The sequence below is a fragment of the Pristis pectinata genome, chromosome 38 (assembly GCF_009764475.1).
Source record: "Pristis pectinata isolate sPriPec2 chromosome 38, sPriPec2.1.pri, whole genome shotgun sequence".
Classification (NCBI taxonomy): domain Eukaryota; kingdom Metazoa; phylum Chordata; class Chondrichthyes; order Rhinopristiformes; family Pristidae; genus Pristis; species Pristis pectinata.
In genome coordinates, this window is record NC_067441.1 from 6,977,869 (window position 1) to 6,999,653 (window position 21,785).

Consider the following 21,785-nt stretch of genomic DNA (forward strand, 5'->3'; position numbering starts at 1 on the left):
AACCCCACCATCACACACCCGGGGTCAGACACAGGGTGAAGCTCCCTCTACACTGTCCCATCACACACTCCCGGGGTCAGACACAGGGTGAAGCTCCCTCTACACCGTCCCATCACACACTCCCGGGGTCAGACACAGGGTGAAGTTCCCTCTACACCGTCCCATCACACACTCCCAGGGTCAGACACAGGGTGAAGCTCCCTCCACACTGCCCTCGAGAGGAATATTCCTCTGAGGGTCCTTAGCTGCTCCTGTGTAGGAATTCCTCCTCAGGATACCTCAATCCCTTGCGTCTCTGAACTGCCCCACAAGGGGCAGATGTGAAAATTCCTGACTTAGCACTGAAGTAAAGTAACGGGCCATTCGGGCCACCTGCTCTGCTGTGTTACTGCTCGTACGTGGGTGCCCCCAGGCCCCTGGTCGATTTCCCCTTCCTGAGGCCGGGTGTGGACCTGGTAGCTGCAAGTATTCGATTTACTACCCTTCCCCACCCATCCAAACTACCCTCGGTGTCAACACCACAGTGAAGGAGAGGGGGTTTAAAGGTCCTGATCCCAGATATCCCAGATCCTGCTCCTGGTGCACACCTGGAGACTGGCAGGTGATGGGTCTCTGTCACGTAGTCACTTGGCTCGGAAACAAGGCCCTTTGGCCCATTGAATCCGTGTTGACCACCCATTTACACCAATCTCATTTTTTTAAATTCTTTTCCCACCACCCCCCCCCATTCCCATCAACTCCTTCCAGATTTCACCCCTCACCCACACACTGGGGGGGGGGGGGGGGCAATTAACCCAGCCACCCCGCATGTCGTTGGGATGTGGGAGGGAACCGGAGCCCCCAGGAGGAAACCCACGGGGAGAATGGGACAAACTACACCCCGCCCCACCGACAGAGGTCGGAATTGAACCCAGGTCAGCCGGAGAGCGGTCGTGCACCATCGGGTTCCTGGGCAGCGGCTGACGGAGCTCTGCGTTTCTGCCCCAGCAGGGAGGCCGTGGCTGGAAGGGCACCTCCTGTGGCGTGGGGGTCTGCTACCTCCCCCTCGCCCTGCTGCTCCTTGCCCTCGGGGGCTGGTTCCTCCTGGGTCCTGGCACGTACCCGGGGCCTTGGGTCCCGGTCAAGGAACTAAAGGTGGACTGGATTTACAGCCTGTTCCCAGGTCAGCAGGAAGCCTGTCAGGACCGCTGCAGGTAAGGTGGGCAGCAGAGGGCAGAGCTGGGACCCTGCAGTGGGCTTCGATCGGTCGGGTGGGGGCAGAGATGGGCTCCGGGAGCAGGAGACAGAAAGAGGAACGAGAGGAAGAGTCCTCTAGATTTCCCTTGCTGGTTCCCTCTGGGAGTCCCAGTTCTGGTCGTCCCCCTTACAGGAAGGGTGTGGAGGCTTTGGAGAGGGTGCAGAAGGGGTTCACCAGGATGCTGCGTGGATTAGAGAGCATGAGCTATAAAATGAGATTTCTTTATTAGTCACACGTACATTGAAACACACAGTGAAATGCACCATTTTGCGTAGCGTGTTCTGGGGGCAGCCCGCAAGTGTCGCCACGCTTCCGGCGCCAACATAGCACGCCCACAACTTCCTAACCCGTACGTCTTTGTGGAACGTGGGAGGAAACCGGAGCACCCGGAGGAAACCCACGCAGACACAGGGAGGACGTACAAACTCCTTACAGACAACGGCTGGAATTGAACCCGGGTCGCCGGCGCTGTAAAGTGTTACGCTAACCGTTACACTACCGTGCCTGCCCACAAAATGTCCATCAGTTGGTGAATAAATGGGCTCGTCTGGGATTTGAACCCGGGACCTCTCGCATATTATATACTTCAACACCCGAAGTGAGAATCGGACCACTAGACTTCAGGAGTCCAGGAACGAGTTGAAAACAACTTGGTGCTTCGCAAAGTTTTATTGGAAAAGTTTAAAACAAAGAACCAGTCACTGAGCACATGGCACGAGCTTTACTACTAGGAGATGAGCTGAGGCGAAAGGAACTAAGGTTGAGCTAGGACCAGGAGGGGTAGAAAGCAGGAAAGATACAAACGTCACACTTTTTATACCTGAAATAAGAGGCACTCCTTAGCTAACAACAGTCCAATCAGAAAACCTATGAGATACCTATGGCCAAACCAACCAACGAGAAAACACGTATTCACCTGATGGTCTTTGGTATTGGTTTATTATTGTCACTTGTACCAAGGTACAGTGGAATAAACTTGTCTTGCATACCGATCGTACAGGTCAATTCATTACACAGTGCAGTTACGTTGGGTTAGTACAGAGTGCATTGAGGTAGTACAGGTAAAAACAATAACAGTACAGAGTAAAGTGTCACAGCTGCAGAGAAAGTGCAGTGCAATAAGGTGCAAGCTCACAACAAGGTAGATCGTGATGTCAAGAGTCAGTAAGCTAGGAAGAAGCCATTCCTTGTGGTGCGTTAAACACTATACAGAGGCTGGGATTGTCCGCCCCGGAGTAGGGGAGGAATCTGACCATATATAAGATCACGGGAGGCATAGATGGGGTAAATAGTGGGAACTGTTTTCCTGTGGCAGAGGTGACCAGGACCAGAGGGCGTAGGTTTAGGGTGAGGGGTTTGGAGGGGACTTAAGGAATTTCTCCACCCAGAGGGTGTTTGGAATCAGGAATGCACTGAGGGGACGGTGGAGACAGAGAGTCTCACAACACTTAGGAAGTATCTGGACCGAGCAACTTGAACCGCCGAGGCCACGGAGTGAGTGCTGGGGAACGGGATCGGTGCAGGCGGTCAGCATTGGCCGTGTTGGACCGAAGGGCCTGTCTCTGCGCTGTACAGCCGGGAGACTGGGTAATGGCGGAGAGGTCCCAGGGGTACGGTGGGGGAGTCGCAGGGAGGAGGAGGGGGGAGTCTGAGAGGCAGCGACTGGTCAGCGGGTACAGAGACCACAAGCGAGGGGGGGGGGGGGGGGGGGGACCTGGTTGAAGTTGGGACAGGGGGCTGCCGAATTTTGGATGTGGAGGAGATTTTGGGGGGGGGGTGGGGGGGAGGAGCGGATTAGTCAGCGGGGAGGCGACACATTTTGGGTGAAATCAGCAGCCTGATGTTCTGCACTGTTTATCGGGATTGGTAATTGATTTACTATTGTCACATGTACCGAAGTACAGTGAAAATCTTTGTTTTGCATGCCATCCATACAGATCATTTCATCACATCAGTACACTGAGGTAGTACAAGGGAAAACTAACAGAATGCAGGATAAAGTTACAGCAGAATAACAGAACAGAATTACAGTTACAGAGAGAGTGCACTGCAGGTGGACAATAAGGTGAAATATTATAACGAGGTAGGTTGTGAGGTCAAGAGTCCATCTTATCATACAAGAGTGCCGATCAATAGTCTTATAACAGTGGGATAGAAGCTGTCCTTGAGCCTGGTGGTACGTGCTTTCAGGCTTTTGTATCTTCTGCCCGATGGGAGAGGGGAGAAGAGAGAATGTCCAGGGTGGGTGGGGTCTTTGATTATGCTGGCTGCTTTACCGAGGCAGCGGGAAGTGTAGACAGAGTCCGTGGAGGGGAGGCTGGTTTCCGTGATGTGCTGAGCTGTGTCCATAACTCTCTGTGGTCCTGGGCAGAGCAGTTGCCGTACCAAGCCGTGGTGCATCCGGATAGGATGCTCTGTGATGCATCTGTAACAACTGGTGAGGGTCGTCGGGGACGTTGAGTTGTTTTGGGGGTTTTGTCTTGCAGTTTGACTCTGGTGGAGAGTATCCCCGTGGGTCTGACCTACCCCAAGGGCGCCCCACGACACCAGTCCATCTACGCAGCCTGGATGGAGCTGCTGGGTCAGGCGAACAAGTCGGTGCACATTGCGGCGTTCTACTTCAGCTTGAGGGCTCGAGGCCAGGAGGAGGGAGAGCCCAGCACCGCGGAGGTGAGCAGCAGCCAGGAGCCCGGCTCCCCACCCAACACCCCTCCCCAGTGTCGAGGACGGCAGTGTGGCAGGGAAGGAGGGAGCGCTGCGCTGCAGGGTGGTGGTGGAGGGGAGGGAGCGCCCCGGGAGGAGGGGGAGCACTGCGCCTGGGAGGGAGTGCCGCGGGAGGGGCGGCAAGGTGGGGGAGGGAGTGACGCGGGAGGGGGCTAGGGAGTGCCATGGGAGGAGGGGAGGGAGGGTGTGCTGAGGGAGGGGAGGTGAGGTGGAGGAGGGAGCATCAGGGGAGGGGCGGCCAGGGGGCGAGCTCTCCTCTGGTCCAGTAATAACCTCTCTGCTGACACCTCCTGGTGAGACGGCGAACAGCGACCGGTCCTGCGGGGTGGAGAGGATTCGCCCCAGGACGTGTGTCGGGATGGAGCCCGTGCTGAGGCCAGTATTTTTTCCCCCGGCCATCAGTTCCCTTGCCCACGGTGCCCCTCCCTCCCTCCCTCCCTCCCTAACCCAGTGTCCTGCACTTTCTCCTCAGGGGCACCAGGTCCTGCAGAAGTTGGGGGGACTGACTTCCCGTGGAATCGGGCTGAAGATCGCCGTGAACAGCCCTCAGGCGTCTGTGGAGGACACCGACTATCTGGCAGAGAAGGGTAATTACCAGTGGGGTGCCCCCCCACCCCCCGCATTCTCCGATGTCCCCGCACACCCCCCTCAGTTTCTGCCCATTGCCCTCCTCCCTCCCCACAGAGAGTTTGGCCACACTCGCTGTGGTTGTCACCAGGCTGTTTGACCACAGGGTGCATCACCGCTGATTCTTGATTCTTAAGTCATTACCACAAAGAGGCCATTCGTCCCATCTGGTCGATGCTGCTCCCTGCAGAGCACCCCTCTCTCCGACATTTCCCTCTATCATACTTGCCCCACATTCCCTTTAACTGCACCCCAGATTCTACCCCTCACCCACACACTGGGGTGGGGGGCAATTAACCCACCAACCCTGCACACTGTTGGGATGTGGGAGACACACACACACACACACACACACACACACACACACACACACACACAGCACCGGTTGGGATCGAACCTGGGGTCTCTGGAGCCGTGAGGCAGCAGCCCTACCCGCTGTGCCACCGTGCTGCCCAGCTCGGCAGGAAGTTATTGCAAAACCCTTGGTGACCCGGGAACACCAGCCCGCGTCCCTGCGGTGCCTGAGCGTGTGACAGACTGTGGCTGGCTCGTTATCAGTCTGCTTCCTCTGCACCATAGGTGCCGAAGTTCGAGGTGTGCCGCTGAAGAACTTCACCGGCGGAGTCGTTCACACCAAGCTCTGGGTGGTTGACGGGAAGCATGTTTACCTCGGCAGCGCCAACATGGACTGGCGCTCGTTGACACAGGTAATTGTGAGTGGGTGTGTACCAGGCTGGGTGCCATGTGACCACTGGAAAGATCCCCTTTTTATTTTTGTGTGGGAGGAATCGGGACCGGTCGATGCCTATTGCAGTCGAGCAGCTCCACACAGGCTGCGGGTTCGGAGACTGGAAGACCTGCTTGATGCTGTTGGTGTCAGAGGGGCTGTTACATTGTGGGGGGGGGGAGGTGTTGTAGAGTCACACAGCACAGAAACAGCTGGTCCATGCCGACCAAGATTCCCATTTTGGCCCATATCCCTCTAAACCTTTCCCATCCGTGTACCTGTCCCAAATACCTTTTAAATGCTTTTAATCTACCTGCCTCAACCACTTCCTCTGGCAGCTCGTTCCGCATACGGACCACCCCCTAGGTGAAAAAGTTGCCCCTCAGGTTCCTATTAAATCTCTTTCCCCTCTCACCTTAAACCTATGCCCTCTGGTTCCTGAGTCCCCAACCCTGGGGGAAAAAGACTGTGTGCATTCACCCTGTGTGTGTGTCCCTCACGAGTGGATATAAAAGGTCCCTGCACCCCTTGCAGAGGAGTGAAGAGGGTGTTTCCCTACACATTCCTTCCCCCCTGGGGGGGTCTGGTGTCCGCATCCCAACAACATGCAGGGTCGCTGGGTTAATTGCCCCCAAGGGGTGGAATCTGGGGGGAGTTGACAAGAATGTGGGGAGAATAAAATGGGGTGGGGGGTGGATGGGATGGGATTGTGTGAGCCAGCAGGGACACGATGGGCCTTAAGGCCTCCATGGGGGGGCAGAAGACACCGTTGGGGGGGTGGGGGGGGGGGGAAAACAGTTGCCCTAATGTGTTTGGTCTGCTCAGGTGAAGGAGCTGGGAGTCGTGCTGTCCAACTGCAGCTGCCTGGCCCAAGACATGGAGCGGATCTTCGGGGTGTACTGGCACCTGGGTGCCGAGGGGGCGGCTATCCCGAGGCACTGGCCCCACTCCTACAGCGCCCTGTCCAGCAGGCAGCACCCGCTCCGGCTGACGCTGAACGGCATCGACGCCCGTGTCTACCTGTCGGTGAGTGGTCCCGATTTTTTCCCCCTCGCTGATCCTTGCCCTCCCCGTTCTCCGGGTTTCCTCTCTTTCATTTCCCTGTCACCGGTTTTGCCCCCAGAGCTACGGACAGGAGACCACTCATCCCCTCAATCCCATCCCCCTTCCCCGAGGAAGGCATTCAGCCCTTCGAGACTGCAGGGCATCTGTGCCCATCCTGTCCCCAGGAGGCCATTCATCCCCTTGAGTGGCCCTATCCCCTCCTGGAGGAGACCTGTGTCTCTCTGTTCTGCAACGCTCCCCGGGATCCCGGCTCCTGCTGTGTAAGTCCTGCCCTGCTTTAATTTCCCAAAATGTAACACTTGTCTGAGTTAAATTCCATCTGTCATCTCTTGGCCCTCTTTGATCTGGATTCCATTGTAACTTTATACAACCTTTCTCGCCGTCCATCACGCCACCAATTTTGGTGTCATCTGCAAACTTACTAACCACGCCACCTACACTCCTGTCCAGATTGTGAACGTAGATTGGTAATTGGTTTATTATTGTCACCTGTACCGAGAGACAGTGAAAAACTTTTGTCTGTGTGCCATCCAGACAGATCATTCCGTACATAAGAGGTCGTTAAGTGTCACAGTTACAGAGAAAGTGCAGTGCAGGGGGGCAAATAGTGCAAGGGCCACGACGAGGTAGACTGGGAGATCAGGAGCTCATCCTTCAGTGTATGATGTCAAACAACAGTGGACCCAGCACCGATCCCTGCGGCACACCACTGGTCACAGGCCTCCAGTCTGGAAAAACAGCCCTCCACTGCTGCCCTCTGGCCCCACCACCACCAAGCCAAGTTTGCATCCAATTGGTCACCTCACCCTGGATCCCATGTGATTCCAGACAAGCCTATCGAGTAGGACCTTGTCAAAGGCCTTGCTAATGTCCATGTAGACAACATCTACCGCCCCGTCCTCATCGATCCTCTTGGTAAATTGGTTTATTGTCACATGTATCGAGGTGCAGTGAAAAAGTTTGTTTTGCATGCCATCCATACAGATCATTTCATCACATCAGTACATTGAGGTAGTACAAGGGAAAATGATAACAGAATGCAGAATAAAGTGTCACAGTTACAGAGAAAGTGCAGGTCAGGCAGACAATAAGGTGCAAGGGCCATAACCAGGTAGATTGTGAGGTCAAGAGTCCATCTTATCGTACTAGGGAACCGTTCAATGGGATAGAAGCCGTTCTTGAGCCTGGTGGTATGTGCTTTCTGGCTTTTGTATCTTCTGCCCGATGGGAGGGGGGAGAAGAGAGAATATCTGGGGTGGGAGGGGTCTTTGGTTATGTCGGCTGCGTCACCTCTTCAAGTGAACTCAGATCAAATTTGTGAGACGTGATGTCCCAAGCACAAAGCCATGCTGACTATCCCTAATCAGTCCTTTCCTTTCCGAATGCAGGTAGATCCTGTCTGAGTCCACTGTATTAACCTGAGGAGTGGCCTCGTTCTATCCCACTCTTGGAGGAGGCCATTCAGCCCCTCGAGCTGTTCTATATTCTTGCTTTTTTCCTGCTTTTCCACCAATCACCTTTCAGCTTTGCTTTCGACAATAAGCTTTATTTCCTGGAGGGAACTCCCCCTTTGTATGAAGGATGGTTTCTGAACTCTCTCCCATTCTGGCTTGGATTTTTAAGCTCATTTCCCCCAGACTCTCTCACAAGGGGATTTTATTCCTCCCACTGACCTGTCCTGGGGTTGCTGGTGAGAACACTGGTGTTCGGCAGCCACAGACACAATCTGGGCCTGGATACAGGGGGGGGGAAAAAAAACGATTTCAAAATCTGTGGTGACACCAGATTGGAGGCTGTGACAGAATATTCATCAGCTTCCAAAATTAGCACGTAATTGGCAAAGAAATTTCAGTGTAGGCTGGGCGAGGTAGGAAAGGGGGATAGATGTATCAGACCATGGTTAGACCACACTGGGAGCACTGTACATGGTTCCCATCTCTGTATCGCCGGGTCAGACCACACTGTGCACAGTTCCGGTCTCCGTATCTCTAGGCCAGACCACACTGTGCATGGTTCTGGTCACCATATCTCTAGGTCAGACCACACTGTGTACGGTTCCGGTCACTACATCTCTAGGTCAGACCACATTGGGAGCACTGTGCATAGTTCTGGTCTCCCGGTTGTAAAGGGGAGATAGAGGCACTGCAGTAGGTGTAAAAAACCATTCTCAAGGATTGAGAGGGATTTGCTGGAGATCCCTTCTGTAGGAGAAGGATCTGGGAGTCGTGCAGAGATTCTGAAGATTCGATTAAGAGGAAGAAGGAAGCGTATACAGTACTAGGAAGCAAAAATCAGACCGGGCTCTCGAGAGTCATGAGGTAGCCAGGAAGGAGCTTAAGAAAGGACTTGGGAGAGCTAGAAGGGGACATGAGAAGGCCTTAGCAAGTAGGGTTAAGGAAAATCCTAAGGCATTCTACACGTGGGTGAGGGTAGGACCACTCAGGAATAAGGGGGGAGAAATGTGTCTGGAGTCGAAGGACGTAGGGGAGGTCCTGAATGAATATTTTGCTTCAGTGTTCACCAGGGAGAGGGACTTGAATGAACGTGAGGTTAGCATAGCACAGGCAAATGTGTTGGAGCATGTCAAGGTTAAGAAAGAAGCAGCATTGGAGCTACTAAAAAGCATTAGGATAGGTAAGTCCCCGAGGTCAGACAGGATATATCCCAGGTTACTATGGAAAGTGAGGAAAGAGATTGCTGGAGTGTTAACGATGATCTTTGAGTCCTCCCTGGCCACAGGAGTGGTACCAGAGGACTGGAGGATGGCAAACGTTGTTCCATTGTTCAAAAAAGGTAAAAGGGATAATCCTGGGAATTATAGACCAGTGAGTCTCGCATCAGTGGTGGGTAAACAAATTGGAGACGATTCTTGGGGACAGGATTTATGAGCATTTGGAGAAGCATAGTCCTATTAGGGACAGTCAACATGGCTTTGTGAAGAGCAGGTCCTGCCTCATGAGCCTACTATAGTTTTTTGAGGAATTGAGAAGACAGATTGATGAAGGTAGTGTGGTGAACGTGATGTATGTGGATTTTAGCAAGGCGTTTGACAAGGTTCCCCGTGGTAGGCTCATTCAGAAAGTCAAGAGGTATGGGATTCATGGAAAATTGGCTATATGGATTCGAAATTGGCTTGCCCGTAGAAGACAGAGGGTGGTTGTAGAAGGGGAGTATTCGACCTGGAGGTCGGTGACTAGTGGTGGTCTGCAGGGATCTGTTCTGGGACCCCTGCTCTTTGATTTTTTTTAAATATATAAGTGATTTGGATGAGGAAGTGGAAGGGTGGGTTGGTAAGTTTGCAGATGACACGAAGGTTGGTGGTGGTGTAGAAGGTTGTAGGTTGCAGTGGGATTTAGACAGGATGCAGAGCTGGGCAGAGAAGTGGCAGATGGAGTTCAATCCGGAGAAGTGTGAAGTGATAGACTTTGGAAGAACGAACTTGACGGCAGAGTACAAGATTAATAGCAGGATTCTTAGCAGTGTGGAGGAACAGAGAGATCTTGGGCTCCAAGTAAATAGATCCCTCAACATTGCTGCACAGTAGATAGGGTTGTTAAGAAGACGTATGGTGTGCTGGCCTTCATTAGCCCGGGGATTGAGTTCAAAGGCCGTGTTGCAGCTCTGTAAGACTGGTTAGACCGCACTTGGAGTATTGTGTTCAGTTCTGGTCACCACATTATAGGAAGGACGTGAAAGCTCTGGAGAGGGTGCAGAGGAGACTTACCAGGATGCCGCCTGGGTTGGAGAGCATAGGTTGAGCGAGCTGGGGCTTTTCTCTTTGGAGTGACGCAGGATGAGAGGAGACTTGATAGAGGCGTACAAGAGGCAGAGACAGAGCGGACAGCCAGAATCTTTCCCCAGGCTGGCAATGGCCAATGTTGAGGTCAGCTGTTTGAGATGTGTGGAGGAAAGTTTACGGGAGATGTCAGAGGTCGCTTTTTTTTTACACAGAGAGTAGTAGGTACCTGGAATGCACTGCTGGGGGGGTGGGGGTGGTAGGGGACGATACAATAGGGACATTGAAGAGACTCTTAGATAGGCACATGGACGAAAGAAAAATTGAAGGTTATGAGAGGTGAAGGAGAGAGGGGGACATATTGACTGGGGGTAAGGTCAGCACAACATCGTGGGCCGAAGGGCCTGTACTGAGCTGTACTGTTCTATGTTCTAAGGATAGACATAGAAATGAGATTTGCAGTTGTATGCACGACCAGAACAGGACAGACATCAGTATTAGTCCCTCATAAATCCACTCAGGAATCTGGGAGAAACTCTTTCATTCAGGGAGTGGTGAAGTACCTCGGAATAGAAATACGATTCTTAGAGTGCAGTAGTGTGGCGGGAGGGGTGGCGGGGAGGGAGGGAGCGCCGCGCTCGTGTGGGGGGTGGGCAGCGAGGAGGGAGCACTGCGTTAATTGTTATTTGTCAATGTTAAGTCTTGTAAACAGACTTTAAAATTTTCCCATGGTGTTGCTTTGATAAAGTAAAGCAGGATTGTCCCCAGCAACCTGACCGATAATTATTACCCAACATAACAAACATGATGACCAGGTCTTTAACACACTGCCCTGCCTTTCCTGCACTATTAACTACATTGAGGTCAGACGCACTGGTGAGTTATAGCGACCACTGTGCCAGCTGCTCACCCAGACTCTGCCCCACAAACCCGCTTCCTGGGAATTCCACTGACTGGGAGAAGCTATCCCACCGGACACTCAGACCTGGGCGGTGTTCGGAACGCTTCCTTCCGAGCAGCCTCGTTGCAGAAGGGAGTCGTCTCCGGATTAACTGTGGGGTCCCCTTCCTCCCAGAGCGCCCCTCCGTCGCTGTGCGCCTCCGACCGGACCACCGACCTGGACGCCATCCTGGACGTCATCGACGACGCGAGAGAGTTCGTCTTCATTTCGGTCATGGACTTCCTCCCTCTTTGCAAGTTCTGTAACCCCCAGAGGTAGGTGGAGGTGGACAGGTGACAGATACCACAGGGTGAATGGGTTCGGCTTGTCACCAAGTCCCAGGGCTGCTGCTGTCACTGCCTTGGGGGCTGCATAGGGAGGGGGGGGGGGGGGCTACGAAAAGCAAACCACCCTCCCTCGTGTTACTATTAAATCTCTCCCCTCTCACCTTAAACCCATGCCCTCTAGTTCTCGATTCCCCAACCCTGGGAAAAAGACTGAGCATTCACCCGATCTATGCCCCTCATGATTTGATACACCTCTGTAAGATTACCTCTCAGTCTCCTACGCTCTGAGGAATAAAGTCCCAGCCTGTCCAACCTCTCCCTAGAACTCAGTCCCTCGAGTTCTGGCAGCATCCTTGTAAACCTTTTCTGCACTCTTTCCAATTTAATAACATGTTTCCACCAGCGGGGCGACCAAAACTGAACACAATACTCCAAGTGCAGCCTCACTGGCGTCCTGTACAACCGCACCGTGACCTCCCAACTTTTATACTCAATGCCCCGACTGATGAAGGCCAGCGTGCTGCCTTCACCACCCTACCTGTGACTCCACTTACAGGGAACCATGTACCTGTACTCCAGGGTCCCTCTGTTCTACAACACTCCTACTGTTCACTGTGAAAGTCCTACCTGGATTTGACTTTCCAAAATGCAACACCTCTCACATCCAAATTAAACTCCATTTGCCATTCCTCGGCCCACTTACTCAGCTGGTCAAGCTCCCCCTCTAATTTTTGATAACCTTCTTCACTGGCCACTATACCAACTATTTTACTGTCATCTGCAAACTTGCTAACCCTGCCTTGTGCATCCTCACCCTAATCGTTGAGCTTGGAGAGCAGTGCCCTGCTCGCCTCTGCTGCCTCGGCCAGACCACGAATAAATCCGGGATACAGAGGTTGCTGCAGGCACCTTCCTTGTAAGTCAGGCAGCATCCGTGGGGGGCAGAGAGAGTCGAGGTTTCCAGTCAAGGACCCTTCTTCAGAGCTGGAAAACTGAGGAAAGAAGTGTGTTTTAAATCACAGAAAGCAGGAGAGGACAGATGGGTGATGGGGTGCAGATCATAGTTATTGAGGTTATGTTTACCTGAGACAAGAGAGAAGTCCAGCCCCAACATCTGTGGAGAAAGGGGGGAAACCAGGTTTACAGTATTAAATTCCAAGGGTTGTAGCGTGCCCAGACGGAGATTGAGGTGCTGTTCTTTTGAGCTTGCATCATTGGAGCGATGCAGGGGTCAGAATGGGGCACAGAATTAAAGCAACAGGCGACTGGAAGCTGAGGGTCACCCAGCGGACTGGATGGAGATGCTCCGCAAAGCAGTCACCCAATTCGGAGTCTCCGCATTATGAGCACTGAATGTACCACACACCGCCACCGGTCTTCCATCTCTGATGTTACTCCAACGATGCCCGGCACCAGCTTGATGAACATCACCTCATCTTCTGTCTGGGCACATTGCAACCCTCAGGACAATTGAATAACCCCCACCTCCCTTTTTTCCCTCCCTCTCTTCCCCCCCACAGATGTAGTTTGTACTGTTCTGTTACGATTTAGTCTCATTTTTCTTCTCTGCTGGTTCTTAAAGTCAATGTTACCTTCACAACTTTGGGCTGCACCCCACTGCGGATGTGCCCCTCTGTGCTCTCCACACACCCTCCCACTACCACTGCCCCCCCCCCACCCCCCGCAACTTAAAATTCCCTCATTGTCTCACTTTTCCAGTTCTGATGATGGGCCCTTAACCCGAAAACCTGACTGTTTCTCCCTCCACGGATGCTGCTTGACCTGCTGAGCTTTTCCAACTTTTTTTTTCTGGTTTAGTTTTGGATTACCAGCACCTGTTTTTTTTTGACTAAGTCCAGGGGCTGCGTTCCTGGATCATGCTGCCCTGGGGTGGGATCTGTCTACAGGTTGTCCCTCCTGAAGTTGTGTGGATGTAAAAGATCCCATCGTCAGGGAAGCCTGCCTCGGTGCCCCGGAGCCGATATCATTGCTGGACCAAAGTCACTAAAACAGATGATGTAACACTGGGATCTTGCTATGCTGCAGTGCGACAGTGGTGTTGCAAGTTGGATGCTCTCTGAAAGGTTGTTTCAGAACCAAAATGGACGGAAACCGGCACTTCAACCCATCGAATGATCCATTAACTCTGATCCCATTTTATTCTTTCCCACCAACTCCCCCAGATTCTACCCCTCGCGCTCACACTAAGGGGGCGATTTACAGCGACCAATTAACCCACCAACTCCCGCACGTCGTTGGGACCTGGCAGGAAACTGGAGCACCCAGGGGCAACCCATGTGGTCACAGGGAGAATGTGCAAACTCTTTCCCCCAACCCACCCCACCCCACCCCCCCTCCCCACGCGCACACACACACAGCGCCGGAGATCGGGATCGAACCTGAGTCGTTGGAGGTACAAGGCAGTGGCTCTACCCGCCGTGCCACTGAGCCACCCAAATTAGTGTTGCTTTCTCGCCCCATTCCCAGATTCTGGCCAACAATCGAGGACCGGTTGCGCGGGGCCGCCTGTGAACGCAAGGTGACGGTTCGCCTGTTGATCAGCTGTTGGCCACACACGTACCCCCCCATGCTGGTCTTCCTGGAGTCGCTGAACATCCTCAGCGAGGAGCCCCTGAAGTGCAGCATCGAGGTGGTGAGTTGACTGTTCCTCACTGCTTCCTGCGTTGGCTGTTGAGACCGAGTTAGCATGGAAGGTCCTCCCCCCTGGAGGTAGGTTGGGAACCCTGCTCCACAGCCGCGTACGGTGATCTCTTGGAGACACATGAGACTGCAGATTGCTGGAAATGTGGAGCAAAGAACAAACCACTGGAGGGACTCAGCAGGTCGGGCAGCATCTGCAGAGGGAGATGGACAGTCGACGTTTCGGGTTGGGACTCTTCATCGGGACTGAAAGAACAGAGGGGAGAGAGCCGGTATAAAGACATGAGGGGAAGGGCTGGGGCAGGAGCTGGCAGGTGATAGGTGGATCCAGGTGAGGAGGGGTGATGGGCAGAGTGGGAGATGGAGGTGACCGAGGGCTGCAGGTGGTGGAATCTGATAGGAGAGGAAGGTGGGGCATGGAGCGGGGGATCTCCTGGTGCGTCTCCTGCTGGGCCTGGCCAAGCTGGCCACCCACTGGTCGCGGCGGCGGGCGGCCGAGGGTTCCGGCCGGTCCGCCCGTCTTACGTGCGCGCGCGCGGGTGTCCTTGGAGAGGGAGCGCGCGGTCTCCGCGGGCACCCTGGTTGAGTTCCGCGCTCGGTGGGCCCCCCAGGGGATCGCGTGTGTCGTGGACGGTGAGAATGTGATTCTTCACTGAAGACGTGCGTGGTGCGTTTAGCGGGTGTGTAGTCAGCGTTACTTTGCTGTAGTTCTGTAGATGCGTAGTTTCTTCTCTTTCTGTGTTAGTTGTAGTGTTTTGACACTGGTTGTCCTTTTGTAGTGCTTTTAGTTAATAAATGTTTGTTTAAAAAAAAAGGTGGAGCACGGAACCAAATAAGGGGAGTGTGGAGGGCAGATGGGAACAGAGGGGGGAGGGGACCCAGTGGGAGGGGTGTGTGGGTGGGGGAGGGGAAAGAAACGGGGGTTGGGGGGGGTGTAGGAGGGACTGGGTGGATCAGGAGGAGGGAGAAAAGGGACGGAGGGGGAGCAGGTTACCTGAAGTTGAAGAATTCACTGTTCAAGTGATCTCGTTCTGTTGTCCTCACACCAACGTGCCATGGTGGTACCCGTGGGTTTGGCCGCTGTCCTGGTGCTTCCTTCCTTGGTAGAACATCCAGGCAGCACAGCTCCTGGGGTTAAGGATTGAGATACCTGACCTGGAGACTGCCACTCTCTCTAACAGAGTCCTAGACACAGCAGAGAAACAGGTCTCTTTGACCCACTGAGTCCACATTGACCATCAACCATGTACTTTAACACCTTCCCATCAACTGCCCCTAGATTTTGCCCACTCACTTGCACACTTTACAGCGGCCAATTTCTGGGATACAGGGGGTGGGGAAACCGGAGCACCAGTAGTCACAGGGAGAACATGCAAGCTCCACACGGACATTTCCGGAGGTCAGTATCGAACCCGGGTCTCTGGAGCTGTGAGGCAGCGGCTCTACCTGCTGCGCCGCCCATCTAGGGCTGAGAAATGGAAGTGCTGGGTTCACAGGGAAGCTCTGGTACCTTCAGAGATGGGTATGCAGAACGTGTTCTTGCGGGGAGTTAAATAAAAAGCAGGCAATGCTGTGGATTCTCGGCCGGTCAGGCAGCATCTGGGAGAGAGAAGGTGATAACATTTCAGCTCTGAACTTCCATCGGAATTGGGAGGAGAGCAGAGAGGCTGGCTTTAAAAAGAAAAATAAGGGAGAAAAGAACAGAAGGTGTTGTGTTACAGAAACGTGGTGTGGCGCAGTAGATGGAGCCACTGCCTCACAGCGCCAGAGACTTGGGTTCGATCCCGACCTCCACTGTCTGCGGAGTTTGCACGTTCTCCCTGTGATTGCGTGGGTATCGTCCGGGTTAATTTGCTGTAAACCTGTCCCTGGTGTGTAGGTGAGGGGTAGAATCTGGGGGGAATTGATGGGAGTGTGGGGAGAATGAAATGGAATTAGTGGGGGGGGGGGGTTTAACGTACTGTAAATGGGTGTTTGATGGTCGACACACTGAGTGAGCAGAAGGGCCTGTGTGACTCGGAGGGCAATGAAGGAGGTGGGAGCATTCTGTGGAATATGTACGAGGCATGAACCCGCTGGCAGGAATAGTCTGAAAATAATCCCCGGCTGGTTCCTGACAGATGTTTTGCACTATCCAAGTATTGCTGCTTGTATTCTATTGCAGAAAATCTTCCGGGTTTCAGCCACAGCGGAGCAGAAGAAAATTCCCTTCAGCAGGGTCAATCACAACAAGTACATGGTCACCGACCGCATTGCATACATTGGTGAGTACAGTGGGGTGGCGGACGGGTAATTCTGTACCCCGCCCTGACCTGCCTCGCCTCTCGTCTGCCACTAAAGGAAGGAGGCACCACCGAAGGGTGTGATTGCAGTGTTACATGCTTACATAGGAAATTCCCACAATAAGCGTGGTCACACTTCCCCACTGCCTTCACGCTCTTGAACTGACTGCAGAAAGCCTTAACACTACCTCAGACTGTATCTACTTTCTCTTTCTCTCTCTCTCTCTCTCAATCTTGCGCTGGTGTCATTGATTATTTTGTGCATGTGTATAATTGATCTTGTAGAGTCATAGAGCTGGATACTGGCCCTTCAGCCCAACCAGTTCATGCCAACCACGGTGTCCACCCAGCCAATCCCAATTTCCTGCATTCAGCCCATATCCCTCCAAGCCCCACCCCTCCATGTACCTGTCCAAGTGCTTCTTAAATGATACTGTTGTACCTGCCTCACCCACTTCCTCTGGCAGCTCCTTACATACACTCACCACCCTCCGCGTGGAAAAAGTTGCCCCTCAGATCCCTTTTAAATCTTTCCCCTCTCACCCTAAACCCATGCCCCTTGGTTTTGGACTCCCCTACCCTGGGGAAAAGACTGTTACCGTCCACCTTATCTATGCTTCTCATAATTTTAAACACTTCTATAAGGTCGCCCCTCATTCTCCTGCATTCCAGGGAACAAAGACCCAGCCTGGCCAACCTCTCTCTCTATAACTCAGGCCCTCGAGTCCTGGCAACATCCTCATAAATCTTCTCTGCACTCTTTCCAGTTTAACCACGTCTTTCCTGTAACAGGGCGACCAAAACTGTGCACAGTGCTCCATGTGCGGCCTCACCAATGACTTATACAACTGCAACAGAACGTCCCAACTCCTATAGTCAGTCCCTGACGTGCAAAAATGTTAATTTAAATTTGTTAAATCACGTTTGTCCTCGTCTTATAACGTACTGTGCTGCTGCAAAAAGCTAATCTTCACGGCATTTATGTTCCTGCTAATGACAACTTGAACTTGACACAGAAACTTGTGAAGGGAGGAAAAGTCACATTTCTGATGTATCCAAAAATAAATACAAATGTTGTGATTTTGGAATGGGGGTGGGGGGAGAAAACACAGGGGAGAGGTAGGGGATTAACTAGGCAGTTTTTACAAACCTTGAATCTCTGTGATCTTTGCTTCAAAAGGAACGTCCAACTGGTCTGAAGACTACTTCATCAGGACAGCTGGCGTGGGACTGGTCATAAACCAGACTGGGACCGACGCAGAGAACCCTGACACTGTGCAGAACCAGCTGAAGGCAGTCTTCCAGCGTGACTGGAACTCTGAACACGCGTTGGAGCTGGGCAGCGAAGGAGTTGAACGATGCCTGCAGTCTGATGGGAGCGTGTAAGAAGCAGCAAGCATCGTGAAGTCCATTCCGTGAGGTGGGAGGGAGGGGTTGGCTAGCTGAGAGAGAGTTCGAGAGCCTCTGGCACTCCATTTCCTTGCCTCTGCTCCCCTTCAACCATGCGTTATGTTTTCCCCTGAGGCTGAGTGGCATTTTTAAAGTTGTTATCAGTTTCTGAACTCTCTGCTGATCCCAAAACAAATTTGCTTTACAATCCCACAACAACAAAGGAAGGTTCGGTGTCAGCAGAGGAGGATTTCGGCAGAGTGTCACAACGTCAAAACTGTCTGAATCAATTTATCACTTTAATGCTGACCGTGTGTGGTTTTCGACTTTTGAAGCTTGAGCCTCAACTGCACGGTACCATTGTGGAGCCTTTCCAGATGTTGTCTTAACAGAGGCGCCAACCCGCTTTAACATGGTACAGTTCACCAAATACATTTTAGCTTGGACAGTAGATAGATATGGAGCGTAATTGCAAGATGCAGCTTTTGAACGATTCACTAGTCAGCCTGCTCTCAGCTGTGCCAAAGGAAGCACCTTTGGTCCTTGTGTGTGCCAAGGCAGGTGGAGCTGCCAGGATTTGATCCATTTGAGAGTCAGTCCTGCTCTATTTGTGAAAGCCACTCAGCCTCTGAGACTTTCTGGCCCCAGCCAACCTCCTCCCACTAATTTGAGATGCTCACGAGTGAGTTTATTGGAAATGCAGCAGTTTACATAAAGCATCTCGACTTCTCCCTCTCCACCTGGGTACTTGTAACAAAAAAAAATTCCGTTTATTTAGCAACTTCTGCAGACTCTGGTTTTCCAAGGCCACTTTACAGCCACCTATGATGTGTCAGTGATGCAGCTTAGGAACAGGAAATCATACCTTTGTCTGAGAGGAAGGATTATTAGACTTTAATGCTTCATCTGACAGATGACACAAATTGCAAAATCATTGTCCTGTGTTGTGTTATAGGTGCACCACATATCTTTTGTGCCAAAGAAGGTAGCCCACTTCAAACCCAGTCTGTCTAAAGTAATGGTACACTGAGCATCAAATAGCATTGTCAGGGGTTTGGAAATCATCCAGGGTTGATTACTATTTGGTCTCCTCTGTTGGTGAGACTGCAGGTTCCCAGTTGTTACCATCACTGACAATTCATTGCTCCTTTGACTGCTGGCTTTGAGGACCATTATCTAGTTCAATAGCAAAGTGTTCCCACAAGAGAGAATTTAAAAGTGTATAAATATATTTTGTTACAATTCTATTTTTTGAAGGCTTTTCTACTGAAATATAGGATTTATTTAGCTTGGGCAAAGAATGATTGTGTTTCTTTTTTATATATGTGGCAAGAATTAGTCAGATCATAGATCTACACTAAGTAGTCTTTGGGCACAGGAGTAGAGAATATTTGTTTAGTTAACTTTGAACCCTCATTTTATTGAGCCTATTTCCATAATAATTTCTGATACAGTAAAAACTGATAATCTGCTGTCCAATTATTCCAAAATCCTGATGGTTTGACACCTGGCTCACCAGGTGCTGATTTCTGTACTCCCTTCTATGCACTGGGGCCAAGGTTACTGCTCTTCCTTGATACTCAAAGGGCCCCAGATGCTGTGCTCCCTTTAATGTGTTGAATGGAAAATTTATTATTCTAGTATGTAATATCTGAAAGTGAAAGTGTGTGGAGCATAAGAGTCATAGAATTGTACAGCACGGAAACAGACCCTTTAGCCCAATTTGTCCAAGCTGAGCAAGAAATCTGAGCCCATCCCATTTGTCAATATTTGGCCCATCTCTCTCTGGGCCTTTTCTATCCATGTACCCGTCTGAGAATATGAATCTGGTATCAAAAGTTCCCAGTGTGATGCATTAATGGAGTTTTACTGTGGAGAAGGGAAAAACTAAACAAAGGAGATTGGATGCTTTATTCAGGTGTATTTTGAATTTTACAAAATTAGCTTTTATAAAGTGAATTGATTTTCCAGCTGAAAAGAAAAATGTCTTGCTTTATGTTACTGTTTTTGTTTTGTAGCTCTGTGGCTACAAGGGCAAATCAGAAATGGGGTGTAACTCACCACTGGGCTCCCCATGATCTTTCCAGTGCAAGGCACAGATCAGAAACATTGTGTAATATGCTCCGAGCATGGGCAAATACGGCTCTCATATCATGTTGAAGGAAACCTTAACATCGAGGCCATTTTGATTTTCACCTCATCTGTCACCCTGAACATTCCCTTCACCACCTGTGCCATCTACAAAATGCACTGCAGTTACTGAGACCCAAACCCGTGTCCTCTATACCACCGAGAACAAGAGCAGCAGGTAAATTGGAGCATCACCACCTGCAGATTCCTTTCTCTTGGAAATCTCTCTGTTCCTTTATTACTGTGTCCAAATCCTGTACCTTCCTGTCCAATAGCCCACAGATTGCAATGCTTGTAAGAAGCAGCTCACCACTGTTTAGGAGCAGTTAGGGATGTGCATCAATGCTGGCTTTGCCAGTGAAATCCAAACCCCTTAGGAGAATTAAAGATTGTAGTTACAGGGATATTATATGCTGCTCTGAAGCTTTCAAATGCCAGCTGGTGCCAAGCTCCAGGGAGATAGTTTCTGGAAGCCTTTGTTTTGATGTAAAGTTTGCACTTTTCAGTAACTTTGTGACGTTCGCCATCCATGACCTAGCTTGTTGGCAATGTGGTAGATTGCTAAGCATTAGTAGTTCTCCATTTTTGAAACTTATTGCACTCAGTTTATGTAAAATCTTGTTTGCGTGTATCATAGATTGCATGCTACATCTGGAAAGCAAAGGCTGTAGTTCTACTGGGTAACAGGCTGTGACAGATACCAGGGATGCTGCATTGAGCTCAGTGAGTACTTTCCAGTTAAGGGAAAGTTCTGGTATTAACTGGACTGCAGTTGCAGAAATGAAAGACAGTGAAGCTCTCCACATAATTCAGACTTGAGACTGCATAACCCTGTACTGCCTACAGTCTGAGAAGGGATCAGATATGGGTGTGAACAGTCAGCTGGAGGAATACAACCACAAGGATTACAGAAAATTCATTGTTTAGACATGCAGCCTTGGTCTCAGGAAGGGGATGGAATTGGACATCCAACTCTTTAGGGGAATAACATTCCCAGCTTAAAAGGCAGAGTAGCTACGGCAAAGATCCTTTTACCATCAATTATATGAAGTTGTTTTCCCAAATGCTGTTTCAGAATGCTTCTAAGATTTGACATGCTTGTGTTGAAATAAAGTGATTTGTGCTTCTTTCTTGGGACTTGCCTGCAGGTTTTTTTTGGATGATGAAATATTAAATTATTACCAATGTATCCTCAAGCCCACAAGGGTGTGGACACAAAGTTTTCATAGCAATGCTTGACATATGGGAAAATTATATTCAACACCACAGAATCCTCACCATTGCAATCTACACCCAGTGTTGCCTAATAACAACCTGTATGCCTGCATTACAGTGATTCAACTATATCCACAATCCTGTATTCATGTTAAAACAGAACTACCTACCAGCACTGTCTCCCAGTGATACACCCAGTGTAATAATGTCAGACCTGTACTCTATAGTAAGAAACATACCCACTGTACTCTGCCCTGGTGTTATACATTGCCAGGCATACAGACACATTCTGCACCATGTATGTCTGGAACAGCAATGCTGGGTGTTTTTTTTTCTACAGCTGCAATATGAAAGTTTCCTTCCTACTGTTCACTCAAAGAGCTGTGGGACAACACAACAAGCCCAGAGCTCATCAGTCCAGAAACAGAAAAGGCCCTTCAGACCACTGTCTGTATTGAACACAATGTCATATTAAACTAAATCTCTTCTGCCTGCACATGATACATATCCCTCCATATTCATATGTCCATCTAAAAGCCTATTGTATCTGCCTCCACTACTATCCCGAGCAGCCTGTTCCAGGCACCCACCACTCTGTGTACAAAAACTTGCCCCACACATCACCTTTAAACATCTCTCATCTTGAATGCATGCCCTCTAGTATTTGACATTTCTACCCTGAGAAAAAGATTCTGGCTGCCTGCCTTATCTATGCCTCTCAATTTTTATAAACTTCTATCAGTCTTTGATGCTCCAGAGAAAATA

At 51.0% G+C, this 21,785-nt stretch overlaps 1 protein-coding gene across 4 annotated transcripts in view; it reads left to right on the forward strand.

Moving 5' to 3' along the window:
- Window positions 1-21,785, forward strand: part of LOC127587079 (5'-3' exonuclease PLD3-like) — a 36,370-nt gene that overhangs the window by 7,501 nt on the left and 7,084 nt on the right. For 2 of the 4 annotated variants that reach the window (XM_052045262.1, XM_052045264.1), the window contains exons 5-13: window positions 988-1,193; window positions 3,724-3,907; window positions 4,434-4,548; window positions 5,168-5,295; window positions 6,141-6,341; window positions 11,192-11,331; window positions 13,831-13,996; window positions 16,169-16,268; window positions 17,467-17,668. In XM_052045262.1, coding sequence (XP_051901222.1) covers window positions 988-1,193; window positions 3,724-3,907; window positions 4,434-4,548; window positions 5,168-5,295; window positions 6,141-6,341; window positions 11,192-11,331; window positions 13,831-13,996; window positions 16,169-16,268; window positions 17,467-17,668 — 1,442 coding nt within the window. Of the gene's footprint in view, window positions 1-987; window positions 1,194-3,723; window positions 3,908-4,433; window positions 4,549-5,167; window positions 5,296-6,140; window positions 6,342-11,191; window positions 11,332-13,830; window positions 13,997-16,168; window positions 16,269-17,466; window positions 20,937-21,785 lie in introns of those variants that run through there. The other 2 variants (XM_052045263.1, XM_052045265.1) reach the window with 2 other exon arrangements.